The sequence below is a fragment of the Lichenostomus cassidix genome, chromosome 1Aa, assembly GCF_008360975.1.
Source record: "Lichenostomus cassidix isolate B80296 chromosome 1Aa, HeHo_3.0, whole genome shotgun sequence".
Taxonomy (NCBI): Eukaryota; Metazoa; Chordata; class Aves; order Passeriformes; family Meliphagidae; genus Lichenostomus; species Lichenostomus cassidix.
This window is the reverse complement of record NC_139480.1, coordinates 36,464,635-36,477,762: the sequence shown is the minus strand read 5'-3', so window position 1 is coordinate 36,477,762 and position 13,128 is coordinate 36,464,635. Positions and strand designations below refer to the sequence as shown.

Below are 13,128 nucleotides of genomic sequence, written 5' to 3'. Positions count from 1 at the left end.
CTTAAATTCTTGTACAGATATCCTGTATCTTAAACTTCTGTAAACTGCCTTCTAGCACTAGCCATAAGAAATCCTAATGAAGGCCATTTCTTATGTCATCAACTCTATTTTAATATCAAGAAGAGACAATGCTGCTAAAATAAGAAAATTAAATTGTATGTGAGAATAAACATAAGGTTCCTGTTTGAAATATCCACATTTAAGCCTGAAGAAAGCCCATTTGTTAGAAACCTCTCACACACCCTAACTGTATTACTAAGCACAGCTCAACTGAGACTTGTTTGTGTTAAGTCTTCTTTCATACTTTTAAACTTGGAACTTGCATTGATTTTTCTATTTTCTCTATTTCAGCATAGAGCAGAAATTAGGATTGTAGTTATTCTCTCACCAGAGTTCCTGTGAAATGTGTTCATTAGCAGGACCCAGAGAAGTAATCTCAGTTCTTAGTTTGCTGAAACAGCCGTTGGGGTATAGAAAAGTGATTCTATATGAGTTGGTCTTTGGGAGCTCAGGTATGAAAATTTAAAAGAAGCCTTAAGGTTTCTTTCACCTCTTGAAAATGAATTTGCCATCCTTTTCAGTTTTGAGAGATGGCAAAATACTTAGTGAGAAGAAAGGATTAAAAACCTAGTATAATTGCCATTAGAAAATTGGTCTTTGCACTGGCTTAATTTTGGAGGTATATTATTAATTTAATGGAAAATTTTATGGATTCACTTAGGAAATCAGCTGCAGTAGCATCTGATGTAGCAATGAACTGTCTGTTTGATGGTGCCTGTCTGTCCAAGCAAAATCACTGCAGCTTCTGAGATACAGAAACTTTATGGTAGTTTAGGCTAACTTTTATTTGCAGTAGGTAAAAAGCACTCACCTAGTCACACGTAGTTTATCTAGGAGTTAGTAATTCATTGATCTGTAATAATATGATTACTTGCAATTGTTTGTATGTACTCTCAGAATAGCTTTCTGAAACTTTATTCCTTATTAAGTAGATTTTATCTTGACCTGCACATGAGACTTAAAATAGTTCTATATCTATGCTCTCATTATAGCTGTTTAGAGACATCACTTGATGTTTTTAAGTAGACTTTTAACATCCTCTTATTGAGGCTTTTTCAGTACAATTAATTAATTCTTATATTCTTAAAATGTTTTTCATTGTCTTGGGTTTTGTTTTGGCAAGTTCCATGCAGAAGAAATCCAGATCCATCTGCTGTCTCAGGATGGCAACTGATTCCACTTTGGCATCAGAAGGATTTGTTCTGCCTCCTTGTCTGTAGAAACATCTCTGCTGATTTGTCTTACTTTTTAATTTCAGAAAAACCTTTAACAACACTGCTTTTCCTTTTGTGTTGGCTTGATTCCCTTCATTTTCTGAAGTAGTTTGCAGTTGGTGTTGGGGGAGTCTGTAGCTGTGAGCACAGTCCATGATTACCTAGGCTGTTATGGTTGGCAAGGAGGAGTTAAAAGGTGTCCCTCAGCTGTTTATTACCACTGCAGTGCCAGACCTGCAGAAGTTCCACAACCTAGCTCAGTTTCAATGATACACATTTTATGAGTGTCTTTAAAATAATTTGCAATCGTGGGGGTTCCTCTTGACAGAAGAGGGCTAGGGAGCGCAGACAGGTCTTCACAGACAGGTCTGCAAGCAGTTCAGAAAGACAGCAGCCACAGTGGGCAAAGAGGTGGTAAGGACTGAGTGTGGAGGGCTGGTAATCTCCTCATCCCTCTCATATATCTCTAGAAGAGTGTGTCACACTGCCTCTTCATGCCACTGCCAAAATGGGAGATAAGAGAGAGAGTACCCTGGGAGAGACTATTAGCAGTACCTTTACAGATATGAAAGAAAATTTCTAATACTGCTAGAAGAAAGACAAGATTGCTTGACTTTAAATTTAGAAATTTATCATGTTTCTTTCTTAAACCTTTTTTTAGCTTGTCATCTTTGTGCAGGAAAAATGCAAGTCTCAAATAGAGAGTGCACTCCTAAATCACAGGGTGGAATTCTGAAAGGAATATAGTTTGCAGTGTCTCTAACCACTTAGTTTTAGTGCATCTTTTTTTCTTCAAAAGCAAGACTGTTGTTGGCTAATTTAACCTTGTATTAAGGTTGTGTATGACATCCACTTAGTTATTTTGCAGGTTAGTACTGCAGCAAAATAACAAAAAATAAAAATGTATGTAAAAATAAAATGCTAGATTTGGTGTTGTAAGGTTTGAATAATTCTTCTTTCCCTACTTCACAGTGAAACAAAAAAAAAAATCTTGTGTGTTTTATGCAGCTTCATAGGTTCTTTCTGTTTCCAGCTTAAATGAACAAAAGCAATGGTCAATGGTCTCTCTTATTCTTATGCTCAAAAGTTAGACTCAGCCCTGTGTAAAAATGGCTTGTGGAGGCAAAGTGTATAGTGCTGCAGGTAACTAGACACCTTAAGTGCAGAAATAGACATCTTTGCCAGTAAGACCAACAGCTCATTTGAATCAGGGGAGCAGTCTTGCAGAATACATGCCATGAACACTGGAATAAGTTTGGGAAGGTTTGAAGTGTATTTTGATGGCCAAAGGGCTCCAGAACCCTAGAAACTCAAGCTTTTAGGGAGAATGTTAGGATTTAATACCTGTATGTGACTCTTACCATCTTTTCTGTACTCCTTCATTTTCTTTCAGAACAAGTTTGTCTCTGGAGCACCACTTTAAGGTAGTAATTATTAAAGTTGCAGTAAGTATTCAGAAGTTTGTTATGCTTTCCTTGGCCTTTGTTGCCATCTAACTCTCTCAAAAGATAGCTGAGGTATCTGGACTATGCCAAGTTTTTTCTAGATGAAAGATGTTTTCAAGTCCTGTTTTTAAGCACTTCAACTTTCCTGGGTTTTTTTTGGTGGTTTGGTATTTGATAGTTTTTTCCTTTCTGAAAACAGCAAAACAGAAACAGAGGAAACAGCTTGCTCTGCATGTGGACTGTTTATTCGGGAAATGAGAAGGCAGGTGATGAAACTCAGGGTGGAAGGAAGTGTTTCATAAGGGTAGATTTGGAGGCTGATAGCATTAAGTGATCACAGTGTACTTGGGGCACGAAGCAGTTGTTGATTCTGGTGTGGTTATACTTGTGGCAGACTTTTGAGCATTCAAACATTGCAATTCAGAATTAATGTGACTGCAGTTTGTCATCTATGACTTCTCCTATATAATTACTGCTTTTGTCAAGCTTTTCTGTTTGGACTGACTTCACAATAGAAGGAATTGAACCTAGAGATTTACTCAACTTTCAGACTTCTATTCTAGAATTGCAGAATACAACCAGTTCCTATTTCTTCCAAGTCCTTGTTTGTGTAAGATGCTTAGTTTGAGAGTTGAGAAAAGAAGTGGTGATTTCTTCATTTACGAGATCTTTTGCTGAATTGTTTAACCCTGTTGCTCCTCCTCCATTTTTACCAGTGACTCTGCTTCAGTTCCTGCTTTCTCAGAGCTGATCTCAACAAACACGGGGTACTTGGCATGCAGTGGCACTGTGTCGTGTGCAAGAAGCTGGCCTGATCTGTGCCTTGGTGATGAAGTGTGCTGGGTGTGCAGACTTGTTAGCTGAGAAAGATGGTCTGTGGCCTTGCTCTACAACCAGGAGGCTGCTCTTCCTCTGGTGCACTGTGTTCAAAGATCCTTGAGAGTAAGACGTACTTCTTTTACCTTCTGTGCCATTGCTGCTCCCCTGCTGCATGGAGCAAAGTGAAAGTGCCTTCAGCAGTCATACAACAGCTTGAAAGACACTTAGATTCTTTGACAGTCCTGGTTTGATCACCCTAGTTAGATTTAGATTTCCTTTAATCTCTTAAAACTGATGCTATGCCTTTTAGCTCTTAATGTCTAGGACACCTGTTCTTTTTGGCTTGTTTTAGCACTTAGAAACCTTTCTCCAGAGTATTAGCGTGAACTTCCTCGTGGATCTTAGGGAACTGCTAACCTGGAGTTCAGCTGACAGATAGTTGAACATGAGTCAGCAACATGTCCTTGCCATAAAGAAGATGAATGGTGTTCCTGAATGCATTAGACAAGAGTATTGCTAGCGGGTTGAGAATAGTGTTCCTTCCTCTCTGCTCAGCACTGTTGAGTTCACATCTGGGGTGCTGGTTACAGTTCAGGGCTCCCCAGTACAAGGGGATGTGGATTTACTGGAGAGAGTCCAGTGAAGGGCTATGAAGATGATCAAAGGCCTGGATCATCTCTCATGTGAAGAAAGGCTGAAAGAGCTGGGTCTGTGTAGCCTGGAGAAGAGAAGGTGTGGGGGGAGCTCATCAATGTGTAGAAATACGTGAAGGGAGGTTATAAAAGTGACAGAGACAGGTTCTTTCCGGTGGGGCCCAGTGATGGTACAAGAGGCAATGGGCATGAACAGAAACATAGGAAGTTCCATCCCAACATCAGAAAACACTTTTTGACTTGGAAGGCAATCACTGGCACAGGTTGGTCAAGGAGGTTGAGAAGTTTTCCTCCTTGTAGATATTCAAAAGCTGTCTAGACATCCTTCTGCAAAGGGGGACTGGTGCAACATGACCTTCAGAGGTCTTTTCCTACCTCAGCCATTCTGTGGTTTCCTGTGAAATAGCATTTCTTTGGTACTGTTGTGACTCTGCTTTCCAGTAAGGACCTAAGTGAATTTTTATCCGTCTTGACATCAATGTAAACAACTAGTTTTCTTTTCTGCTAGAGTGCCTTGCCTTTGCTTGCTGCCACAATGATCTTTAAAGTCAATATATTATTATGCTTGTGCCATCTTAAAAAATATTACAGTATATTCTTACCTGATACCCAATTTAAATGCTTCTACTTATTTTAAGCTTTAGGGAAAGAAGGCAGGCAACCAGCAGAGCTTGGGTCAGTTTGGAGGTCAGAGCCCAGGAAAGCACTTCCCCTCTGGAAAGGCTGGGTCAGAACACAGTAGCCATTTCAGCCCGGAGCCCAGGGCAGGTCACAGGTGAGGCTGAGCCTTGGCTGTGAGCTTTGATGCTGGAGTGCAAGAGGCTACTGTGATACTGTAACAGATCACAGAACGGGATAGCAGTGCAAGTGCCGGATCTAATGACCGTAGGTGATAGTGCTTTGGAGGAAAGCTAAAACCTGCCTGTATAATACACTCTGCAGGTGTTCAAGTAACTTGGTCCACTGACTAAAAAGAAAATGTATTCACTTCAGGGGTCATTGCTACTACTTGCACTTTGTGGCTGCACGTTGGCTGAAATTCCAGAACTTGTGTGGGGACAGTGGAGACTCTTGATGAAACTCTCCAGATTTAGTGAAGTGTTTGAACTGAAGCTAATCTTCTGTGGGAAAAGGGGTAGAAGAGTAATTTTGTGAATTGAAAGATGATTTAATGTTAAAAATGTGCTTCTAATAGGGCATTACTTCCACAGTTTCAGGACTAGAGTCTCTTGTGCCTGGAACAAATACCATGTTTGGTGATGAGCTCTTGTTACGCTGGCAGAAAAAGGGGCTTGCATTGTCTAATAACCCCTTTGTTTAGTTAAACAAACTTACCCTGCAACAAAATCTTATGTAATCTGGTTAACACAGGGAATATGGAAGTCAATGCAGAATGCTGCCAGATTCACTTCACTGATCTTTGGGACTGACCAAAAGCTTGCTGCCACAGTTTCTGTCATGGCCAAGACACCTAACTTGTGCTGCTTTTGATCTGTGGTCTGTGTAACTATATCTGAGAGAATATTGTGTCAACATTATAGTACTGAGACATCCGTTTTGTGGCTTTTGAGATTTTTTTTTTTTTTAATGGGTGGGAGTTGTCTTCTTGCCTCTTCCCATAGGACTGAGCCTGCCTGTGTTTAGATAGAAAATATCCTGTTCTTGCAGAGATTAAGATTGTGAAGGAACATTTGTTAATTAAAACATCAAGCTGACCAAACTGCAAACATTTGTGAATGTTACAGAGAGCAGCAAAGGCATGTCACGAATGTTCCATAAAAGCTAAAAAAAACCAAAAAAACCCAAATGAACACAATAATACATTTGGGGTTGTATCTTCAAATCTAATGGTTGGATTAGCTAAAGTAGGATAGAGCTTGCTTGCTTGTGGAAGCACTCTTCATAATGACTTGGCTGCATTTACAAATAAATAAATTCCACTTCCCTACATTAGTTGGAAAGTTGTTTCAAAGCCTTAGGGCTCAGATGGTTAGGAATTCTGTAATTTTCAAAATAAATCTGTTCTCCAATTTCATACTGATTTGACTCTTTGGCAATATCCTTTTGCTGAGAGAGCCCTTTTCCTTCCTTTGTATTTATTTTGGCATATAACAGAAGCAATATTGTTCACTTTCAGCCTTCATTTTGCCAAAAAAAATAAGCCAAGCTGGCTGTCTGCTCATAAACTAAACAGCTTGGGGGAAGGTAGTCCTTAACTGTTTCTGCACCTGCTGAACTGTTTAAACATGAGCAGGTAGAATCTTTCCCAGAAAACTTCTCTGCAGCCTTTGGGACCATGCTGGATTATGAGTGTCTTGGGGACCAAGTGATCGTGAATTTTGAGAATTAGGCATTAGGGTACCTGTCTGATGGTACTTGAGACTAAGATTAGGAAGGACAGAGTGGCTGTGGTCATATCAACAAATGGAGGAACAGAATACACCAGGAGCATTGACAATAAAAATTAAGAGTTAAAAAATGTCTGTTAAATATAAAGGTGGGTTTAAAGTGTTGTAGGCTGAATGTTCCTGTGTCAGCAAAGATCTGTTTGTTCGGATAACTTCAGTATGGTTACAAGTCTGTGTAACTAAAAAATGCTGAAGAACTGCTTTAAATAGCGGTGCATACATCTGTTTGTAATGTCACTCATTTTTCATCTTATTTAAAAGAGTTTGGTGTTCCTGTAAATTGAATATGCATGCAGTCTGGTGTTGCTGAATTTCCTGATAAGATAATCTAAAATGGGTGTGTGGGGGGAGACATGACAAGAAATAGACATCTAAAATCATTACCCAATTCTGCATCTTGTGTTTGGATGTGGAAGGTAAGGGTTGCAGTGCCTGCCGCTCTGGAAACAGCATTTGGGTGAATACCTCTTTTTGTGGTAATGACATATATATAGGAACCAATCCTTTTATTAGTGCAAATTAATCACTTGTAGTCATCTCCTTTCAGATGTGTTCTCTTTCTAATTTACATGAGAACATCTAGCCATGTGCTTCCCAGTTATGTGCCACCTCAGTGAATTACTCAGGTGCTTGAACAAGGTCCTCCTCAGTTTTGTGGACTAAGTCATGGGAACTTTTACCTTTGCGGTTTTATTAGCACACAGTCATTTTGTTAAACTATTTTTCAAATGGTTCCTTTTGTGGTTTACTGGCGTATGTTATGGTAACTTGCCCGAGTGTGTTGATATTGTATGTTTTTTCCCGAGGGAAAAATCTAACTTGCTGTACATAATACAAAAACAAACCCCAGTTATAATAAAACAGTGAAAGTAGTTAAATACATGGTTGTTCTTTATAGGGAGATCTGTTTTCATGAGTGTCTATTTCCTGAGACAGACCTTGAACCACGAGACCTTGTGTATTCTGGTTATCTGTTTGCCTTTCTCCCATCCTCCTGCGCCCAGGATACTCCTCAGGCTCCCTGGAGGGACTGTGATGATTCTTCCCATCTCGCCCTTCTGTCTTCACTTATCCTGTTTTTGCTAAATCTTGCCATAGCTTGATGCATAGATTAAGCACAGTATGCTAACATCGTAGTGTAAAAAAAAAAAAAAAAAAAATCACCATCTCCATTCTACCCCTGCTCTTGCACAAATGTTGGTTTAGCAATCGAGTTTGTCATTTAGCTGCTTCCTGCCCCCTCACCCCACCCAAGACAAAAGGAAAAAACTGTCCTTGGGCTAATTCTCTGATCTAACACTTGCTGTGGCTGGCTGGAAAGGCAGAGTGGGAGGTGGGACCACAGGGTTTTCTCCCTGCACTATGCTGGCTGTACTGTTTTGAACAGGTAAGCACACAGCCTCCTCATCCGCCACTGTCTTGCCTGATGGAGGCCTTGGAGAAAGAGGCAGAGCAATGGGCTGTAGCTGGACATCTCAGTAGGCATCCCAGTTTGATCTGTATCTCTCCTGAAACCCGCTGAACACATCAATTAAAGCACTTTTTTTTCCACCAAGTTTGGCTTGATTCCAGAGTGCGTGCTTGTCTCACTGATGACTTCAGATATGCTGAGAATACTAAGATTGTGGGTTTCATGCTCTTGCAAAAAAAAGTAAATAAGAAATGCTTAGAGAATGAGGCATTGCTTTCTGGCTGTGTGTGGTGACCCCCAGATAAGTGCCCGCTGTGCCGAAGAGGGTGCTGGCTTGCACATGCTGTTTAATTTCTGTGTTTGGGTTCCACAGAGCAATATGTGGCTGTTTCTGGAGTTATGCTGGGAAGCCCTCAACTCTGACTGCTCCAGAATTGCTTTGTTTTGTACCCAAACAGCTTGCTTTCACGCGCCTGTGGGGTGGGAGTGCTGTGCTGCTGGGAACTCTGGAACAACGGGAAATACAGGGCAAAACCTGTGGGTTTCTTTTTTTTTTTTTTTTTTTGCATAATTCTTCCGTATTTGTAAAAGTAAATGCTTGCCTCTGTGAGTAGTTTTTTGTTTTGGCCATTTTATTTAAAACTATTCTCTCCATTCCCAAGTTGATTTCTGTGGGTAAATGTCCATATTTTGCAAGAAACTGTAAAATGCAAAGGTTGCAGTATAAGACTATTTACTCTCTTAAAACTTAGGGGAGAGAAAGTGTAGCTTTCTAATGGATTTCAGCCCTTAGAATTAAATTATTTTGTTTTTCTTTTCCTCTCTAGGATCTCGAGTAGCAGGATGGAAGAACTCTAACAGGTAGAGACAGAGAACAGCCCTTTCAACATGGCGAATGTTCCAGTTGATGGGGAACTGGATAGATTATCAGTGAGTAACTTAAGTGTGCCTTTGTGTAATGAGATGAGTGTGAAGATGCTTTTGCAGGGAGAGGGTTAAATGGCTTGAATCTGTTCACTTTCATTTTAAATTAGTACTTTCCTGGGGAATGCATTGGGAATATTATGGAGTATCATGTATAATTTACTAGAGTCTCATGTCAAGAAGGCTGAATGTCAAAAAACATTTGGATTTTGGATTTGATTTGATTTTTGGATTTTGTCTCAGAGTCCCAAAGGAAAAAGGTATTCCTCTCAGTCTAGTTGGTACTTGCCTAGTTAGTGACTATGGACAGTAGAAAAAGTAATGTATTTCATGGTGGAATGAGGAGCAGAAAAGGCAAAAGGATTGATAACTATATGCTATCAGTAATCTGAGGTATAAGATTTGATAATCTGTACTGATTATAAAATTTCTGAAGCAGTGAAGCTCTTTTCTAAGCACAGTTTAGAAACAGAAGCAGCTAATGGGTACTATCATGCTTCATTATCATCATAAATATTGAAATTATTCAAGAATTTATTTTTTCCACAAGCTGCAGTATGTAGAAGCACTCTAATAGCTGAAGCAGGAAATGTTTTTTAGTTTCTAAAGCACTGCCTCCCAAAGGCAAAATAGGATATGTTTTCTGTAACTGAGGTTAAGGTCAAGTTCAACACCTTGTTGGTGACAAACTTTATTTGTGATGGTCAACTACTTTATGGAGCCATTAATTTGATCAAGTGTTTTATTACTGTTTTTATCTTAAGTGATGAACTTGGAGACAAACTTTTGCAGTTAATTAAGAAAATCCTTGGCTTTTTCCTGTAGTAAACAAATCCATTGGTGTTCTGCATGGCCAGTACATCTGTATCTCAGATGCAAATATACTATGAGTATCAACTGTGCAGTAGGATATTTTCATTTTTCAAAATTTTCATTATTCAATATTCATTTTTATTATTTTCATTATTCAAAAAATACTGTCAGTTCAGTTGCTATGCTCCTTGTTCTCTCAAAATATATAAAAAAGTGCCAGCTTACAAAACACTTCAAAGTAAACTCAAATGTGCTACTTTTCTTTTTGTGATATGTCTTCAGAATAGCATGATCTTAAGCAGGTGTCTCAAAATGAGTCTCTGTGTGTTTTACCAAGACTCCTTTAGAAGAATGCTAAGTGTAAAGATAGATTACCTTTCATCCTATGTTCTTCTTAAGTGCCATCTCAGAATAATTTTTTTTTAACTGATGGTATATTGTAATAGGCTCTTTAAGCATTTCTTTCCAAAATGTCAGCTAGGGGGATAATTGTCTTAAATGCAGTTACAATGTCAAGTTTGGTGTGTTGCACTACAGGTATTAAGAGCACCATAGTAAAAAAAGGTGAAAATTCAATATTAAAACTGCCATATGTATTTAAGACAGATTGACCCATAAATTTGAAGACCTTTTGTCGATGCAAATTCTGACACTTTCCAGACATTTTAGTTTTTTGAAATCATGTTTAAAAATTTTCAGTATTCCTGACTTTTAATTGCAATCTGTTTGTTTGGCTTTTTAAAAGTTCCAGTGTCATGATAAAATTAATGAAATACATGAGTTGCAATGTGCCTGAGGAATACTGATCAATGGTTTTCTCCACTGTTTTAAGTTCTTTGGGATGTTTCTAGGAGGTATCTGAAAAAGCTTTTTTGAGAGGTGTCAGCTTTCTAAGGGGCTTTTTTGGCTTCATGTAAAAGAAAAACAGAGGAGGAGATCACAGACCATAATGCTGTGGTCTTTCCAGAATCAGAATAGTAAGAAAAGTCTTGCTGCTTTCCAGAATCAGTATAGGGAGAAAATGCTCTTCTTGTCTGTGAATTAGGTTGATATGTACTGAATATAAATTTGAAGACAGAGGCTGTGACAGCTCAGCAAACTATTTTTGTATTCTGACACCATTAAAACAGTGCAAAATAATAGATGCTTTGGTTTGAGTTCTTGTTTGAGAACAGTTTTTGTCTGTTTTCCTATAAAACAATTTAAACAACTTCCATTGCCCCAGAACTTAGAACATTACATGGAAATGTACAGTATAAACCATTCTTTTTTGAAATTATTTTTTCAGTAATTTTTAGTAATTTCTAATTTTTGCTAAAACATGGATTTAATAAATAATTTGCCTGTGATATAACTTGTCAGTGTCAGTCCTTGCTTCTTAATATATCAACCGACATAAAAATACCTTTTTTCCTTGAATCACAGAATAAAGGTCCTTTTTACTGATCAGATTTGTAGGTTGGGTCAGTGGTCCTGAATTTAAATGTAACTGGATTAATCTTAATGATTTACACATTAATGATTTACGCAGAGACTGCCTGCAGGGAAAGTCTGTCTTCAGCAAGAGAAAAACCTCAAACTTAGTTAAACTCTATTAAAAAATTTACCTGTATGCTTTGATTGTAAGACTAGTAAGTCTTTTTAAAAACCTTTTGTAGTATGCGATTCAGACATGTTAGTGTGACATATGCTTTTGCTTTTACCTTAATGCTCAACAGGAAAAGGATTTTGATTCTTAGGAGAACTTGGCAGATATAAATTAAAGTTTAGTAGCAGTTGTTATAGGCTTTATTTCTCAGAAATGAACATCTAATAATGCTTTTTGAAGCACGTGAGCTGCCTTTGTATAAAAACAATTATAGCTGCTATCTCATAATGCTTTATATTGCAGGGTTTATAGTGCTGGTTTTAATTCCAAGTCAGTCAAGAACTTTAGTGGGAAGAGAACCAGTCTTTGTGTATTTTGGTAGCAACATTTTAAAGTAATTGTGCATCTGTAGAAGCTAAATCAATCACATAGTGTTGAGAAACTGTCAATGGAGTTGTTCTGTAATCTTTAATTAAAGTCATCAGTTATATAATGTGAAAATAAGGGTAGGCTCTGCCTCTGGAAATGTGTATGTTTCTCTTAATTTTATATATTTAGAATAAGACTTGTGGGCAGTGATGGACAGGCTTGTCCTGAGAGCCTTCTTTTCAGAGCAAACACTGAAGCAGCAAAACTGATATGTTTTGGTCCCTTAGTGGTTCAGAATCCCAGTCTGCAGCAACATGAATTTCAGATGATGGAGGTGCCATTGGAAAATAGAGAGGTCATTTTGGCCAAAACAGTCTCATTTTGCTACATTAACATCTCGCACCAGTGTTCAGAAATTTGCATTCTACAGGTTTTAGGTAAACAGACAGACCCAAATACCTGAGGTTGACCAGCAACAGAGGCAGTGTGGTGTGTAAACAAAATGTCTATTGGAGAAGATCAAGGACAGAGTTAGACAGGCTTGTGTTTCAGCCTCTGGCATAGGAGCTGTTTGTACCAGTTCATAGGATTAACCATGCAGTGCTAAAATATTTACATGAGAAGCCCCTGCATCATCATCTCGGGTGACGGGTTGCCCTGCTCTCTGGTGTCATGTTGTATCTTGGCCAGGGCTGCTTGCGAGGCAGGCAGTGAGACAGGAGCTGCTGTGCTGCCTTTTCACTCTTATTTCTTCCACACGTAAGTAAAACACTGCAAGTGAACATCTTGAGTCTCAGATACTTCTGATCCTATGTGTGTGTGTACAAATGTGTTTTCCAGTTCTGTTCTCTTGCTTTCCAACTCCCAGTGAGAAATAAAGCAGCCCAGTGCTGAGTAGCAGTGCTCCCAGTCCTTCATTCAGTTCCTGGATCTCTGTACAGTTTCTGCAGGCTTCTTGTTCTCTTGTTGGCCACTATTCTCTTGAATCTAAAATCAGCACAGTGTAGGACAGTTCCAGTCTGAACAGAAATTGTTTCCTCGTCTGCAGTACGTTATCTATACATTAAGAATAAACACTTTGCCTTGAAAGCCACTGAATTCTTGAATACTTTTCATGTACTATTACCCAAACCTGTCTGGTAAGTTCACGGGTTTCACTCTTTGACCTGAATTTAGTCTCTGGCAGGAACAGAAGGTTATTTGCTGTGCTTACATTTTATTTCAGCTTTTCCTGTTTAATCAAGTCCTGTTCCAGAAAGTCCAGAATTATGAAAGAAGGGTTCCTTCACCTTTCCAATGATGTGTACTGCAATTGCTGCATATTCATTGCATTACTTCACATTTGCACGTTGCACTGTCAGTTTACAATTTGACAACCTTAGGCAGATGTGAGGGATGAAAAATAAATCTGTGTTTTGATATCA

At 38.7% G+C, this 13,128-nt stretch overlaps 1 protein-coding gene across 9 annotated transcripts in view; it reads left to right on the top strand.

Moving 5' to 3' along the window:
- Positions 1-13,128, top strand: part of OSBPL8 (oxysterol binding protein like 8) — an 83,128-nt gene that overhangs the window by 19,313 nt on the left and 50,687 nt on the right. For 8 of the 9 annotated variants that reach the window (XM_085045284.1, XM_085045263.1, XM_085045298.1 and 5 more), the window contains exon 2: positions 8,838-8,940. In XM_085045284.1, coding sequence (XP_084901410.1) covers positions 8,899-8,940 — 42 coding nt within the window. In that variant the 5' untranslated portion in view covers positions 8,838-8,898. The remainder of the gene's footprint in view (positions 1-8,837; positions 8,941-13,128) is intronic. The other variant, XM_085045325.1, reaches the window with a different exon arrangement.